Source organism: Corvus moneduloides, chromosome Z (genome assembly GCF_009650955.1).
Source record: "Corvus moneduloides isolate bCorMon1 chromosome Z, bCorMon1.pri, whole genome shotgun sequence".
NCBI classification, from domain to species: Eukaryota; Metazoa; Chordata; class Aves; order Passeriformes; family Corvidae; genus Corvus; species Corvus moneduloides.
In genome coordinates this window covers 9,044,350-9,061,879 of record NC_045511.1, presented here as the reverse complement: position 1 = coordinate 9,061,879, position 17,530 = coordinate 9,044,350, and the positions used below count along the sequence as shown (strand labels likewise).

The window sequence follows — 17,530 nt, the reverse complement described above, 5'->3', positions numbered from 1 at the left end:
CCGCACTGCCGAGCACCGCAACGCGCACCGCGACCCGGTGGGAGCGGCAGGAGCGGCAGGGGCACGGGCAGAAACCTGGCGCGGCTGTGCTGCCCCGGCCCGGCCCGGACCAGCGGCGCAGGGACGACACTGCAGCCCATGGATTTCAGTGAAATTGGCCATTACTAACGGTTTGCCCCAAACACGTGCCAGGCTGTCCGAAGCTGCCCGGCTCAGAAGTCTTTCAAACTGCTTTTTGGTTTACTCAGCTAACACAGAGAATTACAGCTATTATTCTGATACCTAATTGCCTAGGTATTCGTAATTATACGTATACCTAGTCTTTCATATATATGCATGTACATAAACACACCCACATATATATATCACCGGTGTCTTGGGTGTGGAAGTGATCATCTAGAAGAGTTGCATTTCACACTGTTTATTTAAAAGTCGAATATGTAAATTAACTGTGTGAGCGTGTTTACAACCATATCTTTACCTCCTGACACTATCTTGAGATCATTTCAGGGTGGTTTAGTTATCTTCGCAAGTGGCAACATTGGGTCCCACTTCTTGTTTGAAATAAACCTGGAGGGTATGTTTGCTCTCTCAGCTTCGGAAAGGAAAACATCTTGCAAAGTAAGTTAGGAATCCAAGAAGGGCCGTTGTTTAGTAGCTCTCTCAACAGCAAATGCGAGTTTCAAAACTATTTCTTGGCTGTTTCATTGCAATCAGATTTCCTTGTGGAAAATTATTCTGCATGAATGTGGCTTTGCCTCTCTTGCGCCCAAACTCGGCTGCCTTTTAAAAACGTGGGACATTGAAAGCAAGTATATTTTCCTGATGAATAGTGATTGGAGGGCACTTCAACTCTACGTTGATGAGGACGGTGTAACAGTCCATACAGAAGAGAAGACAAAAATGGGATATAAACACACTCAAAGGGAACGTTTAAATCGGGGTGTGGAGAGGGGGGTGTCGGAAGAGCATGGGGCGGACACGCTCGGGAACGGGTACATTTCCTCGCACAGGCTAAAGGACGGGCACCGAGTAGCCGAAGTGGAATCTGCCCTATGAAAAACACACACAAAGAAATCAGTGCCTACGTTTGTCTAAGCTGCATTTTGCCTGGTTTGGGAAACTTTCAGATAACTGCCCTCTGGAATCCGAGGGGCGCCGCACCGCACCTCCCCTGGCCGCGGCTCTCGGGTGAGGACTCCCCACATCGCCTCCAGGGAGCAGCGCCGCAGGTCCGCTCCGACAGCAAGTCCGCGTCTTCTCCCCACCCCCCATCCCTTTTAAATTTCTTTTTATAATAGGAGTTTTTAAGGGATTCTCTTTGGGGAAAGGCAGAACTTCTTGAGAGACAATTTAAGGTAAATATTTGTACCTTCTTCAATCTTGTGTTTAACAGAAATAATGAAGATTTTATCCGCAATTTTAAGAGAAAGAGGCTGGAGGACAAATGTAAACAGTCCCATCTTGTGGCTGGGGTCGTGCCCAGCCAGCCCGCCCTGCCCTCCCTGTTCAGGGCATCTCCGCCTGGACAAACCAGAGTGTGGCACCCGCCTGTGAAAGATAAACGCTCAGGAAGAAAACAGTTGGATTAACACCACTATCAAAATAATTATATACATATATATATGTGTGTATATATATATATATGTACATATATGCATATGTGTATGTATTTATATGTATATATGTGTGTATATATATATATATACATATATATAAATGGTACATGCGGCGCGGCAACCCCGAACGGGGGAAGGGGTGTAGGAGCCCGAGCGGGATCGGGAGGGAAAATGAAAGGTGTGACGGGAGATAAGCGACGGCGATGGAGGAGAGCGACAAGAAGAAAGTATAAAGGGAAATACAAATAAGGAGCGAGGAAAAGTTGGCCGCGCGAACCCGAGCCGGGCGGCCGCGCCGCCAGACGCTGAAATATGATAATCAGGGCAGCTGCGCCGCGCCGCCCCAGCCAATGGGCGCGCGCGGGCGTGACGTCCCCGCGCGTGACGTGGCGCCAATGGCGAGCGGGCTGAGTTGGAGCAGAGAAGTTTGAGTAAGAGATAAGGGCGAGGCGAGTGCCCGCGCCGCCAGCGCCCAGTCCGGCACCGCCGCGCCTCCGCACCGCACCGCACCGCGCCTCCGCGCCGCTCCTGCGCCGCTCCTGCGCCGCTCCTGCGCCGCACCGCCACCGCTCCGCACCGCTCCCGCGCCGCGCCGCTCCGCGTGGACGGACCCCGCCGCGCCCCCGGCGCCGCGCCCCGCACCGCGCCTCACCGCGCGTCCCCTTCTCTCTCCGCAGCCCTGACAGTGTCTCCCACGCCGGTGGTGTTTTGTGCCATTTTTTTTTTTTTTTTTTTTTTTTTTCCCGATTTTGATTTTTTTTTCTTTTGTTAATACTTCTTCTACTTTTTTTTTTTTTTATTATTATTATTATTACTATTATTCTTATTTTTAGCGACAGCTCTCAAACCTACTTTGGGGTCTTAAAACGAAACCGTACACCATTTCACTGTGGACATTACACCCTCTTACAGATATGGGAGACATGGGAGACCCACCAAAAAGTAAGGCGGAATCTTTACCGTTGTTGGAATAAATGTGCTGTCTATTGTAATCGTCTCAGGCAGACGAACTGCTAAAGTGCTGAACTTCATTTGAATGGTAGAGAAGGTGCCTTTGTTGCCATGCCTGCATGCTTGCTCTGTTGTAGCCATATATGTTAACAGCCTGGGGTCCTACTCTCTTGTAAAGTTTGGGGAGCAGACAGGATTTTGATGGGATCTCCGACCACGGAGCCTTAAATTTTTCTCGTGATAGACTGCGGTGAGGCTGTCTGACCATCCAGCACCCAGTCGGTCTAGGGGTATTAGCATTAGACTTGCAAAAGAGAGCAAGTGGCAACCGTAATGACGCTTGTTCTTGCTAGAAGCCTCGACTCCCGTCTTCTGAGGGCAGGGGCTGAGTGGGAAGTGCACCCAACCACGCTTCATCGTTTCCAGTCAGAGCCTCTTAAAATATGAAATGAAACACATAGGCGCTCTCCTCGTAAGGCAGGACATTCAAACAAGCAAACAATAAAATAAAAATTAAACAACATGGGAGTTTGGAGTTTTGATTCCGTGCAAGGTTTGTGAAATGCGGACCTTCACCCCAAAGACTCTTCACTTTTGCATTTTAACTTATGTTCCGCCTCCTCTCTAAGCGCGGCAAGGTTTTGATGGCACACTTCAATTACCATCCAAAAGTATAATATTCTTTTTAAAAAAAACCTAAGAAACGCCAACAAACACAACCCTCCCCTCCCCCCCCCCCCCGCAATATACAAACAAAAAAAGGCAAAAACCAAACAACGCTCCCACAATACGCTTTATAAAGGAATGACATTAAAAGTGTGTTTATCTCTGTAGGAGAGTAAACGGTTAGTCAATCATGTATTTATTTTCATTTCAGAAAAACGTCTGATTTCCCTATGTGTTGGTTGCGGCAATCAAATTCACGATCAGTATATTCTGAGGGTTTCTCCGGATTTGGAATGGCATGCGGCGTGTTTGAAGTGTGCAGAGTGTAATCAGTATTTGGACGAGACCTGTACGTGCTTTGTTAGGGATGGCAAAACCTACTGTAAAAGAGATTATATCAGGTACGCCATTTACGTTGTTTAATTGTTCCGTGAGATTTTATTTTTCTTTTTAACTTTATACATTTGACAGAGGAATTAAGAGGAAAAATTGTGAGGTAGCGGGTAAAAGATAAGTGGTATGTTTTTATGTGTTTTCCCATTAATAGACCTGTGAGGAAAAAAGTTGGTCGTGAAGTTTTTTGTTTCATCGTTTCAAATGCAAATATCTGTATTACTAGAACTAGGTTCGGGACCGTGTAGGACCTTTCCGAGGACTTTGGCAATGCATCCTGTGATTCTAAGCAAGTGAGGAATCGTAGGTAATGAAGAATATTTTCAATAGTGTAGATATTATGAGCAACACGGAACAGATCACTTTCTAGCACAACCTGAGAAATGCATCTCTCTGCGTTTCTGCGAAGACATAGTGGCATTCAAAAGAAAGGCACTTCAAGCATGTATGCCGTAAAAATAAATACCCGGGTAGAAAAATAAGAAAAAGAAAACCCTACTTAAACCAGGCCTATCAAAAAGGAAAAGCAAAAGGAAAACAAAAACAAACCCCAAATTTTCTTCGGATTGAAGGATCCTTTTATGCGGATGTTAAAACCTAGACCGAAATGTTTCTTAGCTAAAATAACTGACATTTAATCTTTTTTAAATATTAACCCCTTTGGTGATATCTGGCTGCCTTTTCTTTCTTATCTTATCTGTGCTGATGAATTAGACAGAGCAGATCAAATTGCCCATCATCTGTTCGCGAACAATTGGGTATATTTAGATAATGGAACTGCTTCCTTCCTCACATTAAAATCTGGTAACTGATAAAATGTGAGAGTTGCCAATGCTGACACTATAGAGAAACCAAAGCAAGAATTTCGAGTGTGTTTATTATTTGTGCTCCTGGGTCATGCTGATCCGTTTCAGTGTCGCTTGCTGGGTTTGCCAAATCATAAGTTTGTATGACACTGAGGTATGAACAGTTTTTGGGTTTTTTTTTACAGAAAGTTTTGGAAGCAAATCACCTAACCGCCTTAGATATCTTCTGATTTCTGTGTAATTCTGAGTTGAAATAAAACTCTCGAGTCTTTCTTTCTCCAGTGCACAACCAGACCATTCCTTCAAGCCATTCTGAGATTATTCTCCAAGTTCTAAAATGGCGAAAATCAGAGACTTTTTTTTTTTTGTTTTTTAATTCTTTACTTTTAAACGAACTTTGGTGCCGTTCTTTTAAATGTTGTCCTTTTCTAATTTCAAACGAAAGGAAACGTTTGGACAGAAATGTGTTCACTTACCTCCTGACTGATCTCAGCGGGAGAAACTTAAGCAGAAAAAAAAATCATCTCTTTATATTAATACGGAATACTTTTATTTTGCCATAATTTAAAAAGGAAAAAGTACATTACATGCAAGTTGACTTTGAATTAGACCCTGAGCCAATCTCTAGGTGTCAAACCTGTGGGCAACCACTACAACTTTTGTACCTATGAATGCACCTACTTTACGATCACTCTGTTCTTTTGCTGTTTAGCTGTTTGGTTTTTCCTTCTCAAAACTGTGTAATTCGTGTATATGTAGCTCGGAATATAGGATTAGTACACTTCTATAGCCATAAAAGCTAAAGAAGTGTGTACTCACAAGCATACATTACAGACTGTATCTCTAAGGAAGTATACTGGTGAGGAGATTGGTGGGGATAAATATTAGCTCAGTTTTAGAAGCAGCTTTCACAGTTCTGTGGATTGTGAGAGTGCATAAGTGCGGAAATACGTTAATTTTAGATCATACCAAGGACTTTGGCTAAGAAACACCCGGTGGTAGCCGAGAGAGTGTGCAGTTCTAGACACCCGAGTTGGAGCATTTTCTCATGTCTATCTACTGGTGGGTGAACTGTCCTCCTCTCCTCCACGGGAGACGAGGAGCCCGCCACCCACTCCAGAAACTCATTATTTGCTGTGTGAGCCTGTCAGCGAGAAGTTGCCCTCTCATTCCTACCGGAGCGCTTGAGCCCCGGCTCAGGATGGGAGCGTCAGGAGGAGGAGAGACGGGGCAGAGAGGCTGAGGTAGAGACAAGCTGCAGAGCCAGAGCACTGAAACTGCCTTTTAGTTGGGGGCGGGAGAGAGGAGCTGCACTACTATATATGTGAGCCTGAGGAGGCATGTGTGTTATGCTTATATTGTTGTATTAAATTAATCTGGTGAGAGGGGACTAGGGGAAGAGACCCTGCCCTGGCAGTCACCCCTGCTGGGTCCCAGAGGCTAAGCTGACGGCAGTCCGGGCACACACCAAGCGGCACAAGTCTTGAGTGGATCCGGGCAAAAAGTATCACAATTTGGTGAAGCTGGCAGGTTTGTGTCTGGGGAGTGGATGGCAGCTTCAGCAGTCTCGCCTTTCCCTGGTGCGCCCGGGTAGTCCAGTTCAGCCTCAGGCCAGGCTAGGTCAGGTGAGGAGGCAGGGAGAGGGCAGGGATGGCCCCGCTCCTGCTGCAGCCCGAGCTCTGGGGCAAGGGGGAGAGGTCGGATATCCTCGGGAAGAAAAGGGGTCGTTTTTTTTGTTTCTCGTTACACCTCTTCCTCCCAACTCTCTTCTTCCACCGGTGCATTCGTGACTACTCCGCCTTGTACGGCACAGGGATCAGGGCACCGACTGCAAGTGAACCCGGCTTATTCCTTTCCTCTTCTGGCTTCTGTATTTTTCATGCTTTTTAAAGTAGTGGATGGAGCGTGGCGCGTCTACGCGGGGCCAGGGGCTGCCCACGAACGGGAGTGAAAACCTCTTTCTTTTTCCTTTTCCTTTCTCCCCCCCGCCCCTTCCCTGCCCTCCCCCTTCCCCCTCCCGTGCTCTCCCTCCTTCCCTCCCTTCTCCTTCTTTCTGGGCTGGGCCCTGCTCAGGTTATACGGCATCAAGTGCGCCAAATGCAGCATCGGCTTCAGCAAGAATGACTTCGTGATGCGCGCCCGCGCCAAGGTGTACCACATCGAGTGTTTCCGCTGCGTGGCCTGCAGCCGCCAGCTCATCCCCGGCGATGAATTCGCGCTGCGGGAGGACGGCCTCTTCTGCCGGGCGGACCACGACGTGGTGGAGCGGGCCAGCCTGGGCGGCGGGGACCCTCTCAGCCCCCTGCATCCCGCCCGGCCGCTGCAGATGGCAGGTACCGCCCGCGCCCAGCGCCGCGGAAACCCGCGGGGTTTGGCAATGCCCGGCCCCGCTCCGGGCGGCGGGGAGAACCCCACGGTCTCAGCGGGTCCCGCTCCTCCGTGGAGAGCCGAGCCCGAGCGTGCGCACCCGCGGAGAGGCGGCGGCGGAGACGCGCCCCACGCTCGGGGCTGCTGCGGGTCCACCTGCCGCTAGAAACGCCCGCGTTCGCGGAACACCTGCGGAGGGGCAGCAACCCCACCCTCCTGCCTGCCCTCCTCTTGCCCCCACCGCGCACCGGGTGCGGGAGTCCTCCATCACCTCCCCCCGAGCCCGGGGCAGCCCTGAGCCTGAGCCGGAGAGGGACGAGCCGCTGCGGAGAGCAGGTCTGCGTTTTCAGACCCTTCCGCTGCCTCAGGAGGGGACGGAGAAGCTGTTCTGAGCGCTGGAGGAAGTGGGGTCTGAAAAGAGATAGACTTCATAACTGCAGGCTGGCGCTTAGGCTGTAATTTAAAACTGTCAACAAGCTAATCTTCGGTAATTGCCTTTTAAAGTGACTCTTGCCTTCTTGAAACGTTTCATGTGATTTGATGAGAATTTCTTCTCAAAAGAGAAGCCTTGTAACTTCAGAGTCGCCCCACCTTACAACTCCATTCACACTTCCAGTTCTCGACGGGTACGTCAAATACTCAGAGACGCTTAGCTTTAGGGAGGTACACGTCTCTGAGGCTAACTAGGCTGGACAATACAAGGTTGGCCGGCGCTTTTACTGTGCAAGTAACTGTAACTCGGAAGTTTATTGGTAAACACAGCTATTCTGAAACGGGTTCATTTCCCTCTTCTGAGCTACTTTCAGATGACATATCTATATATAGGGAGAAATAATCCAGTAACTGATCAGGGCAGAATTCTAGAGAGATTGTGCTCCCTATATCGTGTTTGTGCATGTCTCCGAAAGGCTTAGTGTGTCGGCAGGAACAATACTGATAAGATTTGAAGCCTTCGTATTGTCGTCATCGCATTTGTTGATGTATTGTTACAGTTAGAAAAGTCGGAACCCGACTGTACAAAAGCGAGCACTTCTGTTAGCTAAACAATTTTAGCAAAAAAAAAAAAAAAAAAAGAAAAGAAAAAAGTAGTAAGGTAGTGTTTTTATTTTTCCCTCGACTGGGTCAGATTACACCTAATAGCTACAGCTACACAACGCACAGAAGAATAGCAGAGTCACAGGAACAGTTTGAGCTCTTGATGTGATGCCACCCATAATTTTGCGTTTCTTGGCAGTTTCTACGAGTTGCTGGGCATGCTCTCCTTTTCAAATCACCAGATACATATTTTTAAATTATTCATCTAAAGAATATGCAAATACTCCTAGCACCTCCAATTTCTAAGATAAATCCCATCTCCCGTGCTTTGAGATAGGGCGCTCTCACAGGCTTTTCTTCCATTGGCATGGTGCAGAGGATTTGGCTTATTTTGGTTTGGTTTGGAAGCGTCAAACTGCCGGCAGCCGTTGCATGTTATCACGGCTTCTGGGTAAAATGAGGTAGATTCACTACAGAAGAAGCAGACCGGAATTATGATTAATTTAAGAAGCATTCTTTCATTAATTTTCGGGCCAAAACTCTGTTTTGGTGATTTGTCAGGAAATAAATACATAAACCCCTCCTGTGCCTTTCCTAGCGTACATACACCTTAGCTAACTTGCCCTCCGCTGTCAAGTTTCATACAGGTTCAAGCTTCTGTCATTAGGGGTTTTAGGGGGGTGGTTTGTTTTTGCAAATTAATTGTCTGTGGAGTCAGAAATGTCAGTCACTCCACCACTGCATAAAGCAGACGAGGCTGCAGCAGCTCCGATAGATCTGAGTGTTTGAATGGCCTTTGAAAGAGGGTTCATCACCCGCCCCCCCGCCCCTCCGCCCGCCACCTCCCCCTGTCCCACCAGCTTAGATTCATAGTCTCTGCAGACTCCCTGCTTCCTACTCATGGGGATCCTGTTCCTCCCTTCCCCTTCCCTTACAGCAGAACCTATCTCTGCCAGACAGCCAGCTCTGCGGCCCCACGTCCACAAGCAGCCCGAGAAGACCACCCGAGTCCGGACTGTCCTTAATGAAAAACAGCTTCACACCTTGAGGACCTGCTACGCTGCCAACCCCAGACCTGACGCCCTCATGAAAGAGCAACTGGTAGAAATGACCGGCCTCAGCCCGAGGGTCATCAGGGTTTGGTTTCAAAACAAGCGATGCAAGGACAAAAAAAGGAGCATTATGATGAAGCAACTTCAGCAGCAGCAACCCAATGACAAAACTGTAAGTGGCTTCAGCCTCTGTCCGTGTGCTGCCTTAATTCCCAAGGAGAAACGCCTGGGGTATGTCCGGCCCGGACAGCCCCAGGGCTCGGTTTGATGCTGTTGATTTTTTGCGATCTCCCTAAAAACAAAGAAAACGACACTGCTTAGCTATTACGCGTTAGTTTCTGCTGTCAGTGCAATCGAAACAGACCACGGCGAGGAGCCGATCTAGGCTGCTCAGGCGAACTCAGAATTTGTGGGGCTAAGGATACGCAGTAGCTTAGACTAACTTCTCTGCATATGAAGGAGACCTGCAGACCTTACAGGATGTAATAAACCCAGTCTCGTCTAATATTTATATTCCAATGCTAAGGATTCACTAAGGGAAAAATGACGCTTTTGCCTTCTTCCATGTTTTTAAACACGAGTAAATCCCGAAGTAAAAAAAGTTTTAGAAAAAGTAAAAATAAGTGTTTTTCTTAGCACTTTATATACTACAAAGTGCATGTCTTTGTCAGCGCACTTACTGTAGAAAAAGACAAATGCAATGCAAATTTTTCGGAATTACCATCGTGCTTAGAGGCTAACTTATATATAGTTACATCTCTGTGGAGCTCTTTTCTGCAGATATATGCACGGGTGATGTAAACAAGTGGAATGCACTGGGTTCAGCAGAACAAATGGTCTGTCTCCATTTTAAGCCAAATTTCTTTCTTTTTTGTTGTTGTAAGTCCACTTGAAGAAGAGTCTCTTACTCTCCCTGGGTATATTGACTGACCTGAGAATGACTATTAATTCATAAGGCTGCCTAGTTAAGTGGAATTTAAGGAGTTTCATTTTACTCTGTTGGAATGCAATAAAACACGGTGTTATTAACTCGCCTGAACAATCTGGTCGTCGAGGCTTGGAGTTATGGTGTACACTGTGCCTGCACCACAGGGCATACTGAGAGGGTTTTTTCTTTTTTTTTTTTTTTTTTTCTTTTCTTTTTTTCTTTTGGAAAAAGCGCGGTAATGACGTACCCCAGGTTTGCCGTGCAGTGGATATACGATCCAGTTAAGGTCACGCAAAACAAAACCAGACTGGATGCGAGCTATAGAAGGGAGCAGGATTAACCGTTTCTCGTTCTGAGACGTGCACTGGCAGTCGAGATACAGAGCGCTCGTGTTTGAGAGCTTGGGGCGGAGGGGGTATACTTTGGGACGAATAGGAGGATTAAAGGGAAAGAAAGTAAACTTCCACCGTGATAAATGCAGCGAGTAGAAACAGGCTGACCTAGAGTAGAATAGAGTAAGACATTCACAGCAGATTAACAAAGCAAATACAAGCGACCGTATAGATAAGATAGAAAGCAGTTTATTGACTCAGCGTTTATATACAATAAAGCTAACCAAGCTCATTAACATCCTTTGCTGGGCTGTTTACAGAATATCCAAGGGATGACAGGAACTCCGATGGTGGCTGCTAGTCCGGAGAGACATGACGGTGGTTTGCAGGCGAACCCCGTGGAGGTGCAGAGTTACCAGCCGCCCTGGAAAGTACTGAGTGACTTCGCATTGCAGAGTGACATAGACCAACCTGCTTTTCAGCAACTAGTAAGTGTCGGTTCCCAGCCCGAGCCAGCCGGTACCCGGGTCAGAACAATGGGCGATTCACTCCAGGTGCCAGATGCTCTGAGAAAGACAAGCAATCCAGATTAGCTGGGTTTTCCAGAAATTGCAAGGCGGGCATGACTGCATCTGTAAAAGCAGAGAACTGAATTGATTTCACAGAGCTTGGTGCAAAATCGACCTTAGCGTACAGCAGACATATTGCTGAATTGAGTGTGAGTTTGGATAAGGCCCGACTCAGGTCTGATAACAGCTCGCACACTCCTGAAAACCGAAAGCACTCCACTAGAACATTCTTTATATGTCATTTAGTTGTACTTACATTTGTGAAAGCAGTTTCTAGAATTCGCCCCTCCCCAGTTCAGGCAGATTTTGCCTTTAGGCTGTAGGATGTATTTTAAATACATGACTACAATGTCAGCCAGGGCCCTCGTTTTGTCAGACAAATATGAATCTCTTAATTAAAATTTCAAAGTCCTTGTCTTAAGCATGTACCTCTAGATATAACTTTATGTATCTATATATACACAAGAATTTATACATATATATATATCTTACACTGAGTATTGTTCTTTGGAAAGGAAATTGCTAGTACATATTTAGATGAAAAATTCAAGCAATATGATAAACTACCTTAAGTCAAAAGAAAATAGACCTTTTAGAATAAATTGTGTCCTTAACTCACTTCCTTACACCTACATCACTTGGCAGCCCATATGTGACCATATGACCAACAATACTAAGGTTCAACAAGGTGAATTAAGGAGAGAAGTTCAGTCTTAAGTCAATTTCCTGGCCTAAGTATGTTAAAACCAGATCTTTAAAATAATAAGGTACATTGTGTATAGTGTTTCAGGGATACAAAATAACAGTTATGAAAAATTCACGTGAAAGTCTTTTTTTGATGTCTTGGGCTTTTTTTTTTTTTTTTTTTACATCAAGCGATGGAAGACAAAGGTTTGTAGTTGAATCTAACGTTGTGTTCAGATCTTTTCAGTTTAGTACCATGCTCTCCTGCAGAATTCCTTTTCTTTTGCCCGACAGCAGTCTGCAGTGTGTTTCCCTCACTGGCACACTGTGCTTGCTTGGGAAACTGTAGCACAGCAGCAGGTCTATTTGCATCCTCTTATATCTAAAGAAAGAAACCACTGCTTTTCCTGCTTTAATCCAGCTGTCCATCAGACGGGAAAAAAAATATCTCCTTTGGTTGCCTTACTTACCGTGCCTTAACAAAATACGAGACTTTAAGAACCTTTGATGCAGTGAGTTTTTGTATTAAATCGTTCAAAAAAAGGATGGAAGATGGATAGTCCAAATACACATACACATATAGGTAAATAGACCATTAGGTTGACAAGTTAATATTGATGAACATTCGATATAACACGCGATACTGAGAAGAGTCAAAATAAAGAACAGTGAAAGGAACAGGCCGTTCATTGGCGACTCAAAGCACGGTTCTAATCTGAAAAGGGCCTTAATCACAGAACTGGCCAGCTAAATAGGTGCCAAAGAAATGCTTCTGGATTAGCAAAGCCCCACCCTTCAAGTCATGCTTTTTCCCAACGCTACTCCTAAACTAACAGGAGCAGCGGGGCACATTAGGATGGAATAGTGTGACCTTTTTTATCAAACTGACTCTCACTAAGAAGAGATAGCATCAGCCTCGAATCACAAATGAAAGAGGATGGCTGCTTTCAAATGCCTTCTGCTCCTGGATGCTCCTTCCAGGTTTATTTTGGTATATGCACAAAAGGGGAAAATAGTAATCTTTCAGTTTCATGTCAAGAAAACACGTGCACTCCTAAATAATTGACTAGAACATCCTGTTGGGACTGCCACTCTTGCAAGACAGGGAAGAAGGCCTCATTAATAAGTTTGTTTGTTTATTTGCTTGATTTTTTCAGTCTTCATTTTCCATTTTTTTTAATCTACTTTTTCTTGGTGATTTGGCCGAAGGCCTGAAGAAAGTTCCTGTGAAGTCAATGGGGAAGCTAAACAGAGCAACCAGCAGTGACACAGCCTCCTGTCGAGATGTATCAGGCCTATTGGCTGCATGCCTTGTGTATTTATTTTTGTGTTCTTCTTTGCCTGCTACTTTTCTTTGAGTTTTACAGTTGCAGCAACACTTCTTTTTCTTATTTTTCTTCTTCTTTTTTTTTTTCTCTCTCTCTCTTTTTTTTTCCTTTTTTTTTCTTTTTTTTTTTTTTCCCCTTTTTGGCAGGTTAATTTTTCAGAAGGAGGACCCGGTTCCAATTCTACTGGAAGTGAAGTAGCATCAATGTCCTCTCAGCTGCCAGATACACCCAACAGCATGGTAGCCAGTCCTATTGAGGCATGAGGAACATTCATTCAAATTTCTGTTGTTGTTGTTGTTTCTGCCCTTACCCTCATCCCTGTTGAAGAGAGTGGGAAAGTGAACGTGTTGGGACTTCAAAATTTAGGGGGAAAGAATATTTAACAACCCTGTAACGAACCTAGCAAGGAACTGCTCCATGAGATGAACGGAGTCATATTTGAAAAGACAAGGTAATATGGTAGCAACACTGTGAAGACAATCATGGGATCTTACTAGAAAAAAAATACTTAAAAGAACCACAGACCCCGCGCTTTTCAATGATCAGAGGAGGATCGAAAAGACGTTTTCCAAATATAAAGGATTTGTACTCGTGGATCTCAAAAAAAAAAAAAAAAAAAGGAAATCTTTTCATTTGACTGCACATCTTAGGGAGAAACCAAGGTAGAGGGACTTTCTATCCGGTCCCTCCCATTCCGAATGGTGCTGTTTCTATACTGGGGATAGCCTTGCCAAAAGAAGCTCCAACAGGTTTTCCATCATCAGGAAAGAGACGATTCAGCCCTGCATTGTTGAAAGATTCCTTGCAGGAAGGTGGAGCTGCATTGGTTTGCAATGTTGTTTTTAGTTGACTCTTAACAAGGGGTTGTTTCCTGGGTCTCTTCTAGCATGCCTGTAGCAGGGTTTTGATTTTGTTTGGTCGAGATCCACCCCCTATTAAGTCTCATGCGATTAAAAATAGGTTTTTGAATTCCTCTTTAAAGGCGAATTTATAAAAACATTGCAACAAGGTATACCTCTATTTTGCCACAAAGCGTCTCGGGATTGTGTTTGAAATGTGTCCGCCCAAGAACCTTCCCCTCCCCCAGAGATGTGTATAGTCATTGGTTATAACGACTGTTTTTCTCTGTTTCTCTTTCTCTTTCTCTCTCACTCTCTAGAAAAAAAATAGGAAAAAAGGTAAAAAAAAATAGGAAAAGTAAAAAGAAAAAAAAAATCACTCCTTTTGTTTGCTCTTGCATTGCAAAATTATAAAGTAATTTATTATTTATTATTGGAAGACTTGCCACTTTTCATGTCAGTTGACTATTTTTTTTTTGTTTGCTGAAGTAAAAAAGAAAAAAGAAAAAAAAAGAAAAAGAAAAAAAAAGAAAAGGTTGTACCGTGGTCTTTGAATTATATGTCTATTTCTATGTGTTTTTGTCCTTTTTCTTTCCTTAAATATGATGTGAAATAAAAGCGCCATATGTAGAATTATTATATCTTCAGGACTATTTCACTAGATAAGCGTTTGAGATAGAAAAATAATAATAATAATAATAATATTAACATTAAATAATGAACAAAGTTCCCTCTTTTAAATATTTACAGGTTAGCAGCTAAAATACCTGAAATAAAATATTGCATGCAAAGCCGGTCGTTAGCGAATAAAAGGAGTGTGATATTTTATTGCAAGTATTAACGACCAGCTTGTAAATTTCCGTTTCAACAACTGTATCAGGGCTAGCTGGATGCCTTAGCTTTCAATCGATAACGTTAGAAAGTCTCTTGTTCCCCCACCCCATTCCTTGCCCTTAAAAGTGATATTACTCTAGGCATGATCAGACATAACGTTAAGACATCTAAAGAACTGAGAGCTCAGGCTTTTTGCTGAGTTCTACTATTTTTAAAAAATAATAAAAAGAAAGTGCTGTATACCAAAGCCTCGTTGTTGAGATTGTTGAAGTGACCTGTACTTTAAGTATAAGCTCCTGATAAAAGGGACGCTTTTTGCTTAACAAGTCAAGTATGACCATTATTTATCAATGTCTGCTGTCAAAACAATTGAATAATGCTGCAGGAGGAATAGTTGTGGGGATATTTCTGTCGGGGATATTGCTGTGAAATTGCACGAATATGTTCCTTATTTTCTGTCGACTTCCCTCTCTTCACTCCCTCTTTTCTTCCTTTTTTAATTTGCAGGGGAGAGGGTGGTGAAAGCTAGAAACTTGGGAGATTTCTTCGGGAAAAGTAGAAAGAAGTAAATTAAAAAAAAAAATGGGAAAGGGTTGTTTTTGCTCCAATCCAACTGCTCCCTAGTGCTCCCGGGCAGCACAAGACAAAGGTTCGCTTTAAAACACCCTTAAGGACTGGAATATAGAGAGATTTTCAGTCTGACAAAGACAAGTTGGTTTGCATGTCAGTTACTCCAAACCCCAATGTTTTCTTAACATAACCTTCTTTTCCCTCCCTCCTCACCATCTCAGCCCACCCTGAGCAAGCTCAGCTATAGACAAACCATTTCGACAGTACAGAGAACATTAAAAAATGTTAAAATCTAATACAAGGATTTCAATCATCCTGATTAGAAACTGGATTCATTTTGTATGCTCAAGTGTAATACATTTTTGAGTACTTGATAAATATTTAAATAAATATGAAATCTACCTTAAACTGTGTGATTAGTAACACTTGTGTTTTCATGCAGGATCAGAGGATTGGTACGGCGCTTCGGGGGGCGGGAGGGAGAAGGGCTATCATTTCTGCCCGGTGGTCTGACGTGTAAGTTGTTGGAGTCGCTCTTACTTGGGTGAGTTTGGAGACGGAATCTCCGACTCGGGAGGGTCTGTAACTGGCGCTGGAAACCTGTAAGGGCAGGGCAACCTCGGGACTTTGCGTTCGCCTCTTGCCGCCGGGAGGCTAACGCGTAGGTGGTAGGAGCGGCGGCTCCGCGGGAGACGCGCGGGGTCACGCAGGGCGAGGGGTGACCGCGAGAGAGTAACCTGCTCGCCGGGGGACTGGGGAGAGCTGCCCCTCTGTCCCCCGGCCCCGGGAAGGCCTTTCGGGCGGGTGAATGCCTGTCGGTTCCGAGGGCCACGCAGGAGGGAAGGGCGACTTTTGGCTGAAGGTCCTTGCGAGGGAAAGGCCCCCCAGCCCCGTTCGGCGCCCCGCGGTCCCGGCGCGCCCTCCGGGCGGCTGGGGCAGTCGTCGAGATAAGCAGCCCGCCGGGAGGGTTGACGTTTGGGCTGCCAGCACAGCGTCTTGCACCGTGAAACACACAGGGCAGCAGCGTGTCTTTGGAGCCGCAGCGCTGCCGCTGTTCTGCAGCTGCGGGCCGGAACCCCACTCGCGATGTGCCTGCACACACGCATCTACCTCCAGGCTGCTGCCTGCACCCCCGCAGAGGTCCTGAGACCCCCAACCCTGTCTGGGGGATTGGAAGAGTAGGGTCGCTTCTGCGACGGCCTCTCGGGGTCTCCGCGTCCCCATGGTCATTGCGGCCCCTCAGAGCCGCGGTCACCCCGGAACCTCCACCCTCGAAACTTCGGTTAAACAAAATTCGTCGGACATCAGGTTTTTTTTTTTTCTTTTATGGCCTTTGGTTTCCTTTTTCATTACATATATTTGAGAGGCCCCACAAATTTTAGAGTGTTTTCTGCCACGGAGCAAATAAAGACAAACTTTCGAGCGGGTCCTTCTAGAGTCTTCAGTAGAACACTCTTCCTAAGCTTGGGGAGTAAGATTGGTGTAAGCGAGAGGAAACATCCTCTTCATGAAATGCATATCCTTATGGTGCTCTGTCAGGATCCTGCTCTGATTCCTCTTTCCGGTATGGACGAGATTGGCGACTAGCAGTCCCAGATCCGCCGGTTTTCTTCTTGCTGCAGCTACTCTGAATGGTGTCAAATAAGGCCTGTTAAAACCCGCAATAATTTCTCTGAGGACTTTGCACACACTGAGATCAATATTCAAACTCTTCTCATTTCAATATTTGTACCCAGGTTAACTAGCTCTCAAGCATCTCCAGCCAACGTGCCAGTGTGACGCAGAAGCCGGGTACGTGAATTCCAGAGTTGAGATCAGTTAAACACCTCAACAGTAAGTGTTTGCATTTATATACATCTGTATGCATACATACACTAACAAATTCACGTTGGGTTACTTAAGAACCTATGTCAGGGAAGGAATAAGGGCCCCTCAGGCGATGCCGACCCTCAGGCCGCCGCACCCCCAGCCCCAGCGCAGCGCCCGGACGGAGCCGGGGAGGGGTCGGGGTCCGTGGTGCCGAGTGGGTCTCACGGGCGCTGATCCTTCCTGGCCCTCTCCAAACGCCCGAAACGCCGAAAGCGTTTTACGGTGAGAGATGACGCTGCTGGGCGCTTTGCGTGCTTTAGCCGAAGCTGTAAGTAGTTAATAAAGGGGCTGGAAAGAGATCCTGTTTACTGATTGTTCCTGATTGTTGTTTTCTTGATAACAGAGCAAGCCACTGAATGACTGTTTGAGCTCAGGCGCCACAAACATAAACTTAACAGCTCCCAGTGTGCCGGCCCTTCTGGAGGATCACTCCTCACCTCCCAGGGCTTGTGAAGTGCAGGAGAAGAAGGCAGTTCCCAAGGAGGCAGGCTCCGGGGTGGTGGGGGTGGTGGTGGAGAGCGGAGAAGACTCGCCTGTATACCCGATCTTTCCGTATTGCACGGTTTCTGCCCTCATTAGACAGGGGCAAACCGTGTTAAATCAATAGGCACTTTTCCCCGAGCCTTCTATCCGTGCCGGAGCTCGGGGCAGGCTCTGGATACCGCTCTGAGCATCATCCTAGCCGAGA

At 45.9% G+C, this 17,530-nt stretch overlaps 1 protein-coding gene across 2 annotated transcripts; it reads left to right on the top strand.

Annotated features, from left to right (window-relative positions):
• Nucleotides 1-2,225: 2,225 nt before the first annotated feature.
• ISL1 (ISL LIM homeobox 1) lies at nt 2,226-15,381 on the top strand. 2 transcript variants are annotated; one of them, XM_032097311.1, is made up of 6 exons: nt 2,226-2,561; nt 3,448-3,637; nt 6,509-6,768; nt 8,778-9,061; nt 10,470-10,637; nt 12,877-15,381. In XM_032097311.1, exons 1-6 carry the CDS (start codon nt 2,534-2,536, stop codon nt 12,991-12,993), a joined length of 1,047 nt encoding a protein of 348 aa, XP_031953202.1. In that variant the 5' UTR covers nt 2,226-2,533; the 3' UTR covers nt 12,994-15,381. The 2 variants fall into 2 exon arrangements, with proteins under 2 accessions (XP_031953202.1, XP_031953201.1); XM_032097310.1 differs by having other exon boundaries at nt 8,775-9,061.
• Nucleotides 15,382-17,530: the final 2,149 nt, after the last annotated feature.

Excerpts from the sequence above, each read along its gene's own strand:
- ISL1 (XM_032097310.1), top strand. The coding sequence starts at position 2,534 with ATGGGAGACATGGGAGACCCACCAAAAA. Across the intron at positions 2,562-3,447 it reads CATGGGAGACCCACCAAAAA|AAAAACGTCTGATTTCCCTA; the intron begins GTAAGGCGGAAT and ends TTTTCATTTCAG. Across the intron at positions 6,769-8,774 it reads CCGGCCGCTGCAGATGGCAG|CAGAACCTATCTCTGCCAGA; the intron begins GTACCGCCCGCG and ends CTTCCCTTACAG.